We start from the raw sequence: 15827 nt of genomic DNA, 5'->3' as shown, positions 1-15827 counted from the left end.
CTTACCCTTCACAGAAAGAAACTTACAAAAAGCTTAGAGGTCATGTGTACGTTTCTTGCAACTTATTATGACCATACGGTGAGGTACCGGGCAGCAGGGCAGATCAGAATTGGTGTGGGCAACTTTCCCGAAGTTTTGCCACACTTAAAGCGAGGGTGTCCTGTTCTTCTCCCTCCTCGTTCCTACTAACTGGAACCCAAGAGCAATGTTGGAGCCAACGTGGTCCACGAAGTGACCTCTATTAACCTATTTAATGCCCCTTGCGGGTGGATACCACACCATGACATAGAGCTCAGGCAGAAGATCCATGCTGAGGTCCTGTGCCAGGGCGCATGGTGAATGAGGCCCAGGTGGGATTCCAGCCCTCCCTCCAACCGGCCACCTGTCTGAGTATAACCAACAGTTACGGCCCTGCACATGACCATGACACTATAGACAGACATTACAGCCCCAGACACCTATCTCTGAATATCCTAAAGGGGAGAGAAAAATAAAACTCCAATCTTCTTAAAGTAATTGTTATGCATAGCAGAATGAAATCCTAACTAACGCAAAGACTATCTGTAATCTTTATTTTTTAAGTGGCAGAAAGAAAATGCTACCATCTATTAAATCTGGTACTGTAAATTATGGGGGTTATGTTATTCTCTGTACTTTCCTGTGACTTTTAAATAGTCGGTAATTTGGGACTTTAAAGCTGTACCCATGGGGCAAAAAACACAAGACAGAGAATCCAATCAGATGCCACTGAAATGTGTGTTCCAGTTAGCAGAACGGACAGCAAAAGACCCCAGAGTCTACTCAGGTGAGAAAGGTGAAAGCCAGGGTAACAGAATCACATAAATGTGTAAAGCGTCTGATGGAATGGCGTGATAGAAAGTGTTCTCACGGCCAGACAAGGAGCTGGAGAAATGTAAAGAGAGAAGGAAATACAAGAGCCAAGCAAGCCAAGAAACACAAGATACTCAACATCATCCACCATCAGGGAAATGAAAGTCAAAATCATAAGATCCCTCTTCCTACCTAATAGGATACCTGGAATTAAAAAAAAAAGAAAAAGAAAAGAAAAGAAAGGAAAATCCATGCTGGTGAGGTTGTGATGGGAATGTAAAATCATGTACCCAGTTTGGAAATATCTGCCAGTTCTGTAGATGGTTAGTCACAGAATTATCATATGACCTAGAAATCCTACTCCTAGCTATTTACCCAAAAGAACTGAGAGATAGATCCACCCAAAACTTTGTACATGAATGTTGACAGTATTATTCATAATAGCCAAGAAGTGGAAAGCAAGTATCCATTAACTGTTGAAGGGATAAGTAAAGGACGGTGTTCCCCTACGATGGAATATTACTCAGCTGTAAAAAAAGAAATGAAGTGGGGCGCCTGGGTGGCTCAGTGGGTTAAGGCCTCTGCCTTCGGCTCGGGTCAGGATCTCAGGGTCCTGGGATCAAGCTCTGCGTGGGGCTCTCTGCTTAGCAGGGAGCCTGCTTCCCCCTCTCTCTCTGGCTGCCTTTCTGCCTACTTGTGATCTCTCTGTCAAATAAATAAATAAATAAATAAAATCTTTAAGAAAAAAAAATGAAGTGCCGATAGACACCACAGCATGGCTGAACCTTGAAAATTTTATGCTCAGTGAGATAAACCAGTCACCAAGGGCCACATATTGTATGGTTTCATTTATGTGAGAAGTTCAGAATAGACAAATCCACAGATAGGAGGTAGGTTAATGGCTGCCAGAAAGATAGGAATACATACATCCGAGAAGCTCAAGTTATATAAACTCAGTGAGATCCACAGCAAGACATATTATAACCAAACTGTCAAAAGACAAAGGATTTTTTAGGCAGTGGGAGAGAAATGACTCATCACATACATGGAATCTGCAATAAAATTAACAGCCAACTTCTCATCAGAAACCACAGAGGCCATAAGGCAGTGGAAGGACATACTTAAATTGCTGGGGAAAAAAACTGTCAACCAAGACTTGTGTATCGATGAAAATGTCCTTAAAAAATGAGGGAGAAATTCAGAGCACCTGGGTGGCTCGGTCAGTTAAGCATCTGCCTTCAGTTCAGGTTGTGATCCTGGGCTCCTGGGATCAAGCCCCATGTTGGGCCTTGGCCTTCTCCCTCCCCCTCCTCCCCCATGCAATCCTCTCTCATGCTCACTCTCTCCAATGAATAAATAAAATCTTGTTTTAAAAAATGAGGGAGAAATTAAAATACACCCAGATAGGGGCGCCTGGGTGGCTCAGTGGGTTAAAGCCTCTACTTCTGGCTCAGGTCATGGTCTCAGGGTCCTGGAATTGAGCCCCGCATCGGGCTCTCTGCTCAGCGGGGAGCCTGCTTCCCTTCCTCTCCCTCTGCCTGCCTCTCTGCCTACTTGTGATCTCTGTCTGTCAAATAAATAAATAAAATCTTAAAAAATAAAATACACCCAGATAAACAAAAGCTGAGGAATTTTGTTTCCACTGGACCTGCCCTAAAAAAAATGTCAAAGGGAGTCCTTCAGGTTGAAATAAAAAGATGCCAGAAAGTAACTCAAAGTTGTGTGAACAAATATAGCCCTCCAGTAAAGGTAACTATAATGGCAAGGAGAAAAATCAGCGTTATTATATCTTTGGATTATAACTCCAACAAAAGACAAATGTACAGAAAAGAATTATGAGTCTTCGTTACCAGGCACACAAGAATGAAGATGTAATCAGTGATGACAATAACGAAAGGTGTGGGGGAGAGAGGTGTACAGAAGAAGCATTTTCAGATGCTCCTTAAGTTATGCTGGTATCAATTCAAACAGGATTGTTAGAAATTTATGTTAAGTATATAAGTATAATCCCCATGGTAACTATGAAGAAAAAAAATCTAATCTACACAAAGGAAATGAGAATGGAATCAAAACAGTTCACTACAAAAAAAAAAAAAAAACTCGACTAAACACAAAAGAAGGCAGTAGGGGAGGAAATGAAACACAAAAACATGTATAAGCCCTATAGAAATCAAATAGTAAAATGGCAAAGAAAGTGCACCCTTATCAGTAATCACTTGGAATGTAAGGGGATTAAATTTTCCAATCGAAAGGCAGAGATGGACGGAATGCACTAAAAATCATGATCTAACCATATGCTATCAAGGGGAGACTCACTTTCAGCGACAGAGTGACTTACCAACCAACAAATGAGCTGAAAGAAAGAGGACAGAAAAATATATCCCATCCAAATAGCAGAGAGCCAGGATGGCTATACTAATAGGAGACAAAATAACTCTAAGTCAAATATGTTAGAAAGGACAAAAGAAGAACATTATATATTGATGAAACAGTCAGTTCATCAAGAAGATATAACAATTATAAACATGTACGCACCACACAACACAGTCCCCCAAAAGATGAGGCAAACGTTGACAGAACTGGAGAATCCGTTTCACAAAACAGTTGGAGACAGCAGCACACAATTTTCAGTAATGAATGGAACATCTGTACGAAAGATCATTAAGTAAACAGAGGACTTAACACAATACTATACACCAGCTGGCCCTAACAGACATCTCCAGAACACTCCACCCCATACCAGCAACATTCTTCTCAAGTGCACATGGGACATTCTGCAGGACAAACCATATGTTAGGCCACAAAACAAGTTTAAATTCATTTAAAAAGACTGAAACATAAATATATATACATATATACGTATGCATATATATGTATATATATACACATATATATTAAATACATATATTTGAAAAAATAAAAAATAAGTTAAAAATTTTTTAAAAATAAAAAAAAGTTTTTAATTTAAAAAAATAAAAAGACTGAAGTGATAAAAAGTATCTTCCCCAATCACAACAGAATAAGGACAGAAACCGATACTAGAAGGAAATCTGAAAAACTCACATATATGTAAAAATTAAACACCTTCTTAAACAAAGCACAGGGGAGGGGCCCCTGGTGGCTCAGTCAGTTAAGCTTCAAGTCATGATCCCAGGGTCCTACATTGGGCTCCCTGCTCAGCACTAATAAAAAGGATTATAAGAGAGTACTAGGAACAACTATATGGAAACAAATGAGATAACTAGATGACATGACAAAATTCCTAGAAACACGAGAATCACCTAAACTGACCCAAAAGAAATAGAAATCCTCAAAAGGGTGCCTGGGTGGCTCAGTGTTTTGGGCGCCTGCTTTCGGCTCAGGTCATGATTCCAGGGTCTTGGGATCAAGCCCCGCATCGGGCCCCCTGCTCGGCGGGAAGCCTGCTTCTCCCTCGCCCACTCCCCCTGCTTGTGTTCCCTCTCTGGCTGTCTGTCTCTCTGTCAAATAAATAAAATCTTAAAAAAAAAATAAAGAAAACTTCAACAAACCTTTAATAAAAGATTGAACAGGTGATCAAAATTTCCCAACAGAGAAAAGTCCAACTCTTACGGCTTCACTGGTGAATTAAAGCGAACATCTGAAGTAGAACTGACACCAAGTTTGAGTTTCTCAAACTCTTCCAAAAAATAAAAGAGTAAGTAACACTACCGTACTCATAGCCTCGTTCTATGAGGCCAGCATCACCTTGATACGAAGGCCAGATTAAGACAACACAGGCTGGGGCTCCTGGGTGGCTCAGTGGATTAAGCCTCTGCCTTCATTCAGCTCAGGTCATGATCTCAGGGTCCGGGGATCGAGCTCCGAATCGGGCTCTCAGCTCAGCGGGGAGCCTGCTTCCTCTTCTCTCTCTCTGCCTGCCTCTCTGCCTACTTGTGATCTCTCTCTGTCAAATAAATAAATAAAATCCTTTAAAAAAAAAAAAAAAGACAACACAGGGAAAGAAAATCACAGAGCAACATCCCTGATGAATACGGATGTAAAAATCCTTGACAAAATGCTAGCAAACTGCACCCAGCAGCATATTAAAGGATCATACACTGTGACCCAATGGGATTTACCCGAGAAACACAAGCGATGATTAACACCAAACAGTGCAACACATCACATTAATAAGACAAAGAGAGGGAGAAACAAATACTGCTCATCTCAGTTAACGGAGAAAAAAAAAAAAACCACACCCTTTTATGCACAAAAACACTCAACAAACTAGGAACAGAGGCAATTTCCTCAACCTGAGAAGGGCTTCTGTGAACATCGCACACGTATCGTATCAATGGCCAAAGACTGTAAACTTCAAAACTTTACCCCTGAAATCAGAAACAAGATGAAGATTCTCACTTCTGCTATTCAGCATTGCCCTGGAAGTTCTATCAGATCGATTAATGAAGAAAAGAAATAAAAGGCATCAAAACTGGGGAGGAAGAAGTAAAATGCTCTCTGTTCACACATGGCATGATCCTGCATGTAGAAACACCCAGAGTCTACGAGAAAGCTGCTAGAGGTAATGAACGGGTCCAGCAAGGTTTCAAGGCACAAGATGAACGGGAAGTAGACTGGAGGTTACCAGGGTCTGAAGGGGGGAAATGGGGAGTTATTGCTTAACTGGCACAGGTTTCTATTTGGGGTGATAGGAATGTTTTTGAAAGAGATGGTGGTGATGTTTACCCAACGTCGTGAACGTACTTAAAATGGTTAAGACTGGCAAGTTTTCTGTGATAGATGCTTTACCACAATTTTACTAAATTTACAAACGCATGTTATACTATTTAAGGGAATTAAGCTACCCTGTAAGTTAAACCCGTTTTTTGAGTTCAGTCTGTACATTTGCCTTGATAAGACATTAACCCAGCTCTGCTTTACTACACCAGGATGAGTTGCAAAGAACAGTCAGGACTTTCGCATCGCAATTTTAATTCAATAAGCTTCAATTCTTACAACCGAACAGCTGCCAATGGGTTTTCTAGGACCAAAAGCTGCCTTCGCAGACATAAAATAAAATTTAAAAAATCTCATATTGACCTGTAACTTTTATATTTTGACCAATTTAAATATTTTCTATAATTTTTAAATTTTCCAAAAGACTAAAAAAAAACAACACAAAAACTCTCGGGGTCAGGGGACAAGTCCCCAAACCGGAATTACATCCTTCTGAATAACAAATAACAATGTAAGAAATCAAAGTCCTCGTACCTCCCCAGGTGTCGACGTGAATTTTTTTCCACCACACATACAGGAAAAGAAGAGCAGACAGGAGGAACTGGGAAGTGGTGTTTGCCCAGGCAGATCCTCTGAGGGAGAGAACGTGATCATTCCCTGTGAGTGTCTTCTGTGCAAGTACAAAGAAACAGGCTACCCCTGACAAGCTTTGGCTCCGTTAGAGAATCAGTCTTTAGAAAAGCCTAGAACCCGGGGGTGCCTGGGTGGCTCGGTGGGTTAAAGCCGCTGCCTTTGGCTCAGGTCATGATCCCAGAGTCCTGGGATCGAGCCCCGCATCGGGCTCTCTGCTCGGCAGGGAGCCTGCTTCCTCCTCTCTCTCTCTGCCTGCCTCTCGGCCTGCTTGTGATCTCTATCAAATAAATTTTTTAAAACATCTTAAAAAAAAAAAAAGGCCTAGAACCCGTAAGCTACCTTTTAATGGTCTAAATACAGTACCCACTTAAGACAGACTTGTTTTCTTTCCAGCAACGCTAAATTTTGGAAGACCCAAAGGTGACTAATCATCATCCAAAAAACAAAAGAACATATAAACATGTGTCACCATTCTTTGTCCTCACAGCCTCAAATAACCCATCAGATAACTTCTTACACACAGATACATGGAGTATCAAAACACAGCTACTATGTTCAAAATACTGGTCTACGGTTCACAGCGGTATTATTTCTCAAGATTGTAATAAACTTGTTTGCTATTACAAGATAACCTTAGAACATCCTCGACAGATATTTTATCCCACGAGTAAAATGATGCCACGTCCTGGCACAGGGAGCCCAGGGATGCTTGCTTTCTATTTTTTCACTTCACTCTTCTGACCGATCCTTGAATTTTATCACGGATTAATCCATTCCAGTGGGTTCTTCTCCTCTTACCCAACTACCCCCCAAAACTGTCCTTTGTAGATTTGTTCAAGAAACTTCTTTTTTTTTTTTTAAGATTTTTCTTTATTTATTTTGTTCAAGAAACTTCTAAGAGAGGGTCTGTAAGGTGCACCTGCAGGGGAAACCCGGACCCCCCACTTAGCTGTTTACATGGGTTGACGTCACCAGTTCACAAACCTGTCGACTCTAACTCACCCCCCCACCCCACCCCCACCCAAAGCCTCTTTCAGCTCTTGGCATAAAGAAGATGTTACAAAACTTTTTTCATTGATTATTCTTATACTCCACCTCTCCACTCTCCTTTATTTAATGGCTTTTATATATATTTCATATTGCAAGTAACAGTAGGAAAGAAATTTTCTATCACTACCTGGTACCCACAACAATATGTGTACACACGCACACACACATGCAGGAACAAACGTCCCCTGAAAATACGCCCATATCTCCTCGTGTTTCCTATTCTATCACATTTTATTCTATGTTATTCATAATATACCTCATTTTTTAAAGTGTCGATCAAGACCCGCTAAACCAGTTTTCATTTAGGAAGAAACACGGTGCCCTAAGGCATCCAGACACTGCCAGGGCTCAGGGCTGCGTCTCCAGGCACTGGTGGGACCATGCCCGCCACCTGCAGGGGAGGCTGCTCTGGGCCAGCGCACAGCGGGAGGTTTAGCTGAGAGATGGACCAACAGCATGGCACCTCCATGGGACCCTCATGTTCTCCAGCTTCATAAAGATGGAATTGGCTCAATTTCTTACAACTCAGAGAGAGCGGGAGAATTCCCCACCGTGCTCTGCCCCTGCTCCTGCCTTTGCTTAGGTGCCCACCTCGGTCTGCACAGGCTCCTCGGGCTAACTCCAGTCTGACATGCAGGTGCCGGCTCACACAGCACTTTCTGCAGAACATTCTCCCTCATCTCCCCCAACTAAGCCCCTCACTCCCTCCCCAAAGCCTGGGCTGGATGCCCGTCCTGAGCACCAGCCCCTGCCCTGTCTTAAGGGACACCTGTCAGGGCTCCCTCCCGGGCTGCCTCACTCCCCCATATCCCAGCCCCTGGGACTGGAGCTGGCACCCGGCACGCACTCGGGATTTGGGGAATGAGAGGGTCGCTACTTACACGACACCGAGGTCCAGGGCGTAGAGCAGGAGGCCGTTCATGCCCACGTTGATCACATTCGCTGCAATCCCAGTGATCACTTGCGGCATGATGATGCCCTAAAATCCCCAAGAAGAAAACAAATAGCCTTTTTCAAGAGCTAATCAGGTGGCATGAAATAAGGGAAGACACATATACTAGTCTCGGCCCCTCTCTCCCCCCAGTTCCCCGCACAGAGCTCCGAAATCCCTTGTGATTCCCCCAGCGATAAGAGCACCAGGCAGAGTCCTTTGTTCTAATATATGGTCTTCAACCCGGGTTCTTGACACAGAGTTCCTAAATCCTTTGGAATGTCTTGGGTGACAAGGGTGCCCTCTGTCACAATGAGGGGACTGTGAGTGGGCTCCCGGATGGGAACTGGTCACCAGAAACACCAAGCCAGGGTTAGAAGCTCGACTGTTTCAGCCCCTCTCTCATAATGATCAATCTTGCCTCCCCCAAAAGCACACGATTCAGGAAACTTCCAGGCTGGTGAATGTAAGGACGTGATGGGAAGATGGCACCCCTTTCCCACAGACCTCGCCGGCGGGGTGGGTGCTGTCGGCATTCTTTGTCATTTACTCTGATAATGAACTGGTAGATCGTAAGCAGGCTTGTCCTCGGTTCCGTGAGTCGCTCTAATTAAATCAGTGGAACCTGAGCAGGGGGTCGTGGAAGCTTCCAATCTGCAGCCTATCGGTCGCCCAGGTGCAGCCTGGACTTGCCAGCGGCATGTGGAGGTGGGGAGGCTAGAAGGTGGGACGAGCCCTCCATCTGTGGGCGGTCCCCGTCCATGCAGGCAGAGAGCGAGCGAATCCAGTTAAGAGGTAGGCCAGGCAGGGGCTCTTGGTGGGACCGTGTGGTGCGGAAACAGCCACCACGCCTCCCGGGGAGGGAGTCGTGTGAGAGCGATGAGACAGGCAAGAGGAAGAGGGAGTCTTCCTGAACAGAGGGGCAATCCGAGTTACGGATTTTTTATGTCATTTTAAATGACAGCACAGGACCATCGCCGGCCTGCCTCTCCCACAGCTCATGCTCACGTTCTCGCCCTCTGACAAATAAAATCTTAAAAAAAAAACAACAAAGAGTCGCTTCAGTGCACAGAAGTCACACGGATGCAAGCAGGCAGCTCAGGAAAGGGGGACTGGGGAGGGTGGCGTGGTGAGCCAGAAGTCACCCCTCACCTCTACCCTTGCCCGTCTCGCCTGTGTCCCTTCTCTCTCGGGTGTACTGGGGGCACCGTGAACCCTGGGCACTTCTGGGGTTGTGGCCCTTGGAACTCTGCAATCTCTTCCCCAAAAACAGAGGCACCAGGGCCAGGCCTGGGCCCAGACGCAGAGCCGGTAGGTAGCCCAAGGGAGAGGTAAGGGGTGGAGGGTGCGGACTGCACAGTAACACCAGGGGTGGGCGCAGGAGTCAGTCAGATGGAGACGGGTGTCTCCCCTGAGCTGGACAAAATCCATCCACGAGACATCAGGTCTCCCCAACAAGGAGCTCTGGGTAGAATTCCAGGAAAAAAATAAAACAAAACAACAAAACCTGTGAATTACTTTCCTAGAAAATGCCCTAAGAATACTTACTCTACATTTCCAGTACCGTGGAGTAAGAAAAGACAAAGAACCTGTACCTGGCTTTGCAAATATCTCGTCTGCAGCTGGAAGAGGAAGGCTGCCTGTAAGATGAAACTGGAAATGTCCTCGTTAATATCAAAGTGTCATTCCAACAGTCCCTGTGAGTTCCGTTTTACAAGAAGATACTTCCTCTTGATGAAAGACCACAAAATCGGAGAACCAGAGCCACACCATTAAATGCTAGCATGCTAACTGTTTGGAATCTTCCAGAAAGGACTGCCTGACAGAACGGACAAGTCAACCTCTAACTGGCTGAAGCAGAAAATGGCTCACTGCCTTGACATATGAACAGCTCTGAGGGTACCAACGGCGGGGGGGGGTATATCCCCAAATCCCCGGGGAGCCCCGGAAACATCCTGATTAGCTTGCAATCAAGAGTAATCACGGCATAAGGAAGGGAAGCTCTTCCCATGATCAGTGTGTGTATTTCCTGTAAGCTGCTGGACCTCAAAGTGGTACGAGCTTTGAGAATCAGAAAGGGAGGGATGGCAGGTCCAAGAGATACTTGGGGAACGGACACAGGAACAGCATTATATAAATGAAAGGACGGAGGCACACACATGACCACATTCATGAACTGCTTCACACGGTGCAATGCAGGGTGCCTGGGTGGCTCAGTGGGTTGAGCGTCCGCCTTCAGCTCTGGTCCTGATCTCCTGGGATTGAGCCCGGAGTTGGGCTCCCTGCTCAGCGGGGAGTCTGTTTCTCTCTCTGCCCCTCCCCCCACTCATCTTCTCGCTCTCTCTCTTTCTCACTCCAATCAATCAATCAATCAATCAACGTTTAAAAAATGAAAGATTAAAAATAATAAGCTTGACACAGGAAGAGCAGGAATAAAAATCATCACATAAATCTGGGCTATCCTGAAATATACAACAAGCAGCCGTTGGTTAACGTTCAAACAATTGCTGATCATACTTCCTCAAACTGAATCCATGCAGTACTTTCTAAAAATTAAAACTGAACATAATTTACATGGGGAAATTTAACACTCTTATGAGACTTTTCCAACAACCCAAATCAACCCTACAGTAGGCAGGCTGCAGGAAAGCCGGACTTCACACCTCCCAGCTCATTCTTCGCCGAAAAGGTAGAAGGAATACACAGCAACATGAACTGGAAACTGGGCAAGACTTAGAAACTGAGTCAGGACTGTAGGTGTATCTCACACTGCAGCCGGCCAAACGGTCTTCTAGAAGAGCGGAGGTGCCTCCCTGCATCCTACGTACCCTGTAGGCGATGCCACAGAGCTTGCTGGAATTATAGCTTAAAAAAAAATAAGTAACACCTCAACTCGTAAAACAAATGGGAAGAAGAAAAGAAAAAAAAAAAAAACAGGAAGGAGACTGTGTTGCCGTTCTGCTTCTGGGAGGAGAGAAGTACTCTGCGCGTTTACAAAACACATGTTCTTGTCCTGCATCTTTTCACCCGGGACATGGCACCAGGTCACTGTGTCACCCCACGTCACCCCGTGTCAGGTGGTCCCCGCCAGCCCTCTCTCCTATGGTCCGCGTCACAGCTTCTGTTTGCCACAGGGTTCGAGTCCAGGGAACGTGGACGTGGGGAAGAGGACCAGACAGCCCCTAACTCTGAACCTGGGGTTCTGACATGAGTGACACTGCTGACCTGGAGACTTCAGGGTCTTGCTTGAAAAGCAGGAGGATGCGCTCCGTGTTGATGAAGATGGCCCAGCACGGAAAGCAGCACAGCAGCAAGATGAGGATTCCTCTCTGAAGGATGATCCCCACGCGTTTTAGGTTCTTGCCTCCAAAGGACTCGAGAGAAGAAACACATAACGGTAAAGAACGCCACGGTGTGGGGCACATGGGTGGCTCAGTGGGTTAAGCCTCTGCCTTCAGCTCAGGTCATGATCAGAGTCCTGGGATGGAGCCCCGCATCAGGCTCTCTGCTAAGCAGGGAGCCTGCTTCCCCCTCTCTCTGCCTGCCGCTCCACCTGCTTGTGCTCGCTCTCTCTCTCTCTCTCTCTCTCTGGCAAATAAATAAATAAAATCTTAAAAAAAAAAAAAAAAACTTAAAACTGACTTAAATATAAAAAGAATGCCACAGTGTGCTGAGAGCCATCTGGGAGAGGCACAGGGCAAGCTGCATGTCTGGGACCGGGGAGGGGCACGGCAGCTGCCCCAGTGGCCTCCACAGTGAGACAGGGTCGATGGAAAAATGACATAACCTGCTGAAGACTAGGAGGAACGAGGGTACAGAAGCCAGAGCTGAGCAGCCGCTGGGTGGCAAGAGCACGGAGGAGAGAGCCGTCCAGGGGAGGATAGGGCAGGCCCCAGACAGAAGCAGACCCGACCCAGGCCGAGGGGCTGCGACCTCACAGTGGCCTGGCTGAGTCTGGGTCTCGTGGAGCTTTTCCCACGTTCCCTTTCCTTCAAGTAACCAGAATGATTATCTCCTTCCACACCCAAAAGGGGTCTACCTAAAAGTACAGTACAAGAAGCAATAGAAACAAATTTTTTTAAAAAGCAATATACATGACAAAGAATATTATAAAGGGAATGTGTGCACCTGCTTCATTCCACGTTCTCCAAAACACATGGTTTAAAACCATGCAGATTTTGGAATGGTGTGGATGTGTGAGTGTACACAGATGGGAGTGTTTGTAGGACAGTCACCAAAAAGTTAATAGAGATAACTCAGAAGATTAAATTTTAGTGATTTTTCCCCCACCTTGTTTAAATATTTTTCTACATAATCTGAAGTTTCTATATGTACTTGACCTTTATCTTTTTATTTTTTATTAGTTTTTTTTACAATCTTTTTAAAAGGCTATTTAAGGGGCGTCTGGGTGGTTAGTCGGTTGAGCAGCTGCCTTGGGCTCAGGTCATGATCCAGGGGTCCTGGGATTGAATCCCACATCAGGCTTGGAGAGCCTGCTTCTCCCTCTGCTGCCCCCCCACCCAAGCTTTGCTCTCTCTGTGTGTCAAATAAATAAGATCTTTAAAAACTAAGAATAAAGGGACACCTGGGTGGCTCAGTGGGTTAAGCTTCTGACTTTAGCTCAGGTCATGATCTCAGGGTCCTGGGATCGAGCCCCACATCAGGCTCTCTGCTCAGTGGGGAGCTTGCTTCCGCCTCTCTCTCCTGCCTCTCTGCCTACTTGTGATCTCTCTCTCTCTCTGTCAAATAAATAAATAAAATCTTTTTAAAAAATAAAAATCCAGGAAACAACGTGCTATTAGGGAATACATTTACTAATACAGAAGAATGCCCATTATATATTGATAGATGGTGAAATAAGTCATAGATGTAGTCTTTGTTTTTTTTAAAATATGAATAAAAATAAATGGTACAAGAAAAGGACAAAAAACTAGTTTAAAATAAAAATTCACATCCTACACCATGCCAATCCAGAGCTAACTTGAGCTTAAATCGCATTAATTCCTCTAGAGCCATGTCTGGCTTAGCCCATAGAAACCATCTCAGGACACCTTCATGCACAAATTGCCGTGGAGCTGCACAACAGCTCAGGAGACACCCCATATGCCCAGTGCTGCTCCCTCCTTGGGACACAACCCTGTCCTCACTCTCCCAGGCATTGGGTTTGAAGGCAGGACCCATTCGTCATACATCCACCCATCCATCTATCCACCACCCATCTATTCACTCATTCATCTACCATCTACCCAACCATCTATCCACTATCTACCCAACTATCTATCCATCCATCCACCATCCACACAACCATCTATCCACCATCCACCCAAACACTTATCCACCTGTCCATCCATCGTCCATCTACCCAACCATCTGTCGACAGCATCTACCCATCTCTGCCTGCTTCCCTGCCTTCCTGTCACTCATTCAACAAACTTCCAGGGTATAGAAAGCACAAGGCTGAACTTAAGGATTCCAAGACTGAATGGGATAAAGCCTTTCTCCCCAAGCATCTCGGATCCTATAGGGGAAACCACTATGCTTCTAAAGTAGGCGGATGAGGGCGCCTGGGTGGCTCAGTGGGTTAAGCCTCTGCCTTCGGCTCAGATCATGATCTCAGGGTCCTGGGATCGAGTCCTGCATCAGGCTCTCTGTTCGGCAAGGAGCCTGCTTCCTCCTCCTCTCTCTCTCTCCCTGCCTTTCTGCCTACTTGTGATTTCTCTCTCTCAAATAAATAAAATCTTAAAAAACAAAAAAGTAGGTGGGTGAGATGGAAGACAGACCCAGGATTGAAAGGCCTGGACCAGAATATGACTCTCCTTTGATTATGCTAGCACACCCAACCAGAATTCCCAATCCCATGACAGCCAGTGAGGACAGAGAAATGAACAGATTCTCTGATAACATATGGAGATGGGAGATAAAGGATTCTGACTTGAGTGGAGGACAGTGTATTCTTGTGAGAGAAACAGTTCAGGTGGGAAAGTCTGATGAGTTTAGTTCTGGTCAAGCTGAGTTTGAGATGTCTGGAACGTGACCAACTTTCAAGCCTGGACTTCAGGAGACAGATGGGAGCAGGAGATGGACACATGAGTCTTCAACACCAGGCGAGGGAGGGCAGTTTTAGGGTGGGAGAGATCATAACAGGAAAGAAAAAGGAAAGCCCCACCTGAGCACACAGGGAAGCCGACTCTCCTTATATCCAGTCACCAGCAGCATCATATTTGACAAATAAAAGGCAACAAAAGCCACTGAGGGGACAGTCCCCTATGTGGTTTCCCACAGGAAAGATAATTGGCCAAAACGGTCCTCACCTGAGACATCAGAGTGTCGCAAGCAGAGGCCAAGCCAGTTCCCACGGAAATCCCAATGATGTTCACCACCTGCAAAGAACAACATGGAGCTTGCGCCAACACCCCGGGGACCGATGGGGACAGCGGCTCCCCCCACACCAAGGAGCGAATATCTCCAAAGAGCAAGCGGAAGGCTTTCTCCTTCAGGTCGAACGGCTGACTGTCAACTGTAAACAGAAATGCAGCCTCTGACGAGAGGATCACAATCCCTTCGTGTCGACAACAGTGTCTTACCACCTAAGTTTTCTCCACACAGTGCCCATTGCGAAATCTCTGTGAAGAAGTGAGGTTGTGACCGGCAGCTGACAGCAAGGACCCTGGTCCTCGACGTGCGAGGCAAACCTGTCCTGAGCAGGTGCCACAAGCTTGCCACAAGTTCCAGAAAGTTGCGGCCATCCAGGTGGTGGCCTGAGGTGGGGAAGGCTGGCCCCGGGCTTTAATCCTGTAGTGAGACACAGGGACTCGTTCTGGGTCACCCACTGGCTTCGGCCTCAGCCTGGGTCCCTGACCATGGAGAGCACAGCCCAATGTGTTGTTTTGCAGTGGCTGGTAGGGGGTAGGGGAGAGCTGGAGGCCCTCGTTTTCATCCCCCATCTCACCTTTAGCAGGGAGGTCGACCCCCGGTGAGTTTAATTTCTTGGCTGACCAAGGTCACGGACTCCAGCCCCCCCGGGGAGTTGGTGACAGGCCACACGCGGAGCAAGTCCCCAGGCCCCGGTCCAGGGCAGGAGGTGCCCACGCCAAGACACCCTGTACTCTGCCTGCCAGCCCAGGGCAGCATCAAGGTTTAAAACTCCATGGGGCGCCTGGGTGGCTCAGTGGGTTAAAGCCTCTGCCTTTGGCTCAGGTCATGATCCCAGGGTCCTGGGATTGAGCCCCACATCGGGCTCTCTGCTCAGCAGGGAGCCTGCTTTCTCCTCTCTCTCTCTCTGCCTACCTCTCTGCCTACTTGTAATCTCTGTCTGTCAAATAAATAAATATCTTTAAAACTCCAAACACTCCCCGGCCTTCCAGGAAAAGACAGGGAAGCCCCCCTATTCCTCTTCCTGGAGGGCTCCGAGTCTCTCCCCAGGTCAGGGTCCTTATCAGAGTCTGCCCTGACTCCCGTCAAGGGCTGCTAACCCCGAGCTCTGACGTCACCCCCTCCCCATACGGTGACCGCCTGTATGCTCAGCCAGCTCCGGACTTGCCCCGTATCTCCGTGGCAAGCTGTCCAGGACACCATCTTCCACTTTACCAAAGGAGGCGAGAGACATTCCTCTGACTCGGTATCAGAAAGGCCGTCCTTATGCGGAGAAAGGGGAACCCTCCTACACTGTTGGTGGGAATGCAAG

General features: G+C 46.3%; 1 protein-coding gene across 1 annotated transcript in view; it reads right to left on the bottom strand.

Annotated features, from left to right (window-relative positions):
• Positions 1-15827, bottom strand: part of LOC111139271 (multidrug and toxin extrusion protein 2-like) — a 68822-nt gene that overhangs the window by 44207 nt on the left and 8788 nt on the right. Inside the window, exons 2-7 of the mRNA XM_022491509.1 lie at positions 14455-14523; positions 11369-11517; positions 10563-10605; positions 9739-9783; positions 8094-8191; positions 6064-6161 (exon numbers count right to left, since the gene is read on the bottom strand). Coding sequence (XP_022347217.1) covers positions 6064-6161; positions 8094-8191; positions 9739-9783; positions 10563-10605; positions 11369-11517; positions 14455-14523 — 502 coding nt within the window. The remainder of the gene's footprint in view (positions 1-6063; positions 6162-8093; positions 8192-9738; positions 9784-10562; positions 10606-11368; positions 11518-14454; positions 14524-15827) is intronic.

Source organism: Enhydra lutris, unplaced genomic scaffold (assembly GCF_002288905.1).
Source record: "Enhydra lutris kenyoni isolate GAN:26980312 unplaced genomic scaffold, ASM228890v2 scaffoldscaffold97, whole genome shotgun sequence".
NCBI classification, from domain to species: domain Eukaryota; kingdom Metazoa; phylum Chordata; class Mammalia; order Carnivora; family Mustelidae; genus Enhydra; species Enhydra lutris.
The sequence above is the reverse complement of the archived record's forward strand: the minus strand, read 5'-3'. Positions and strand labels throughout refer to the sequence as shown.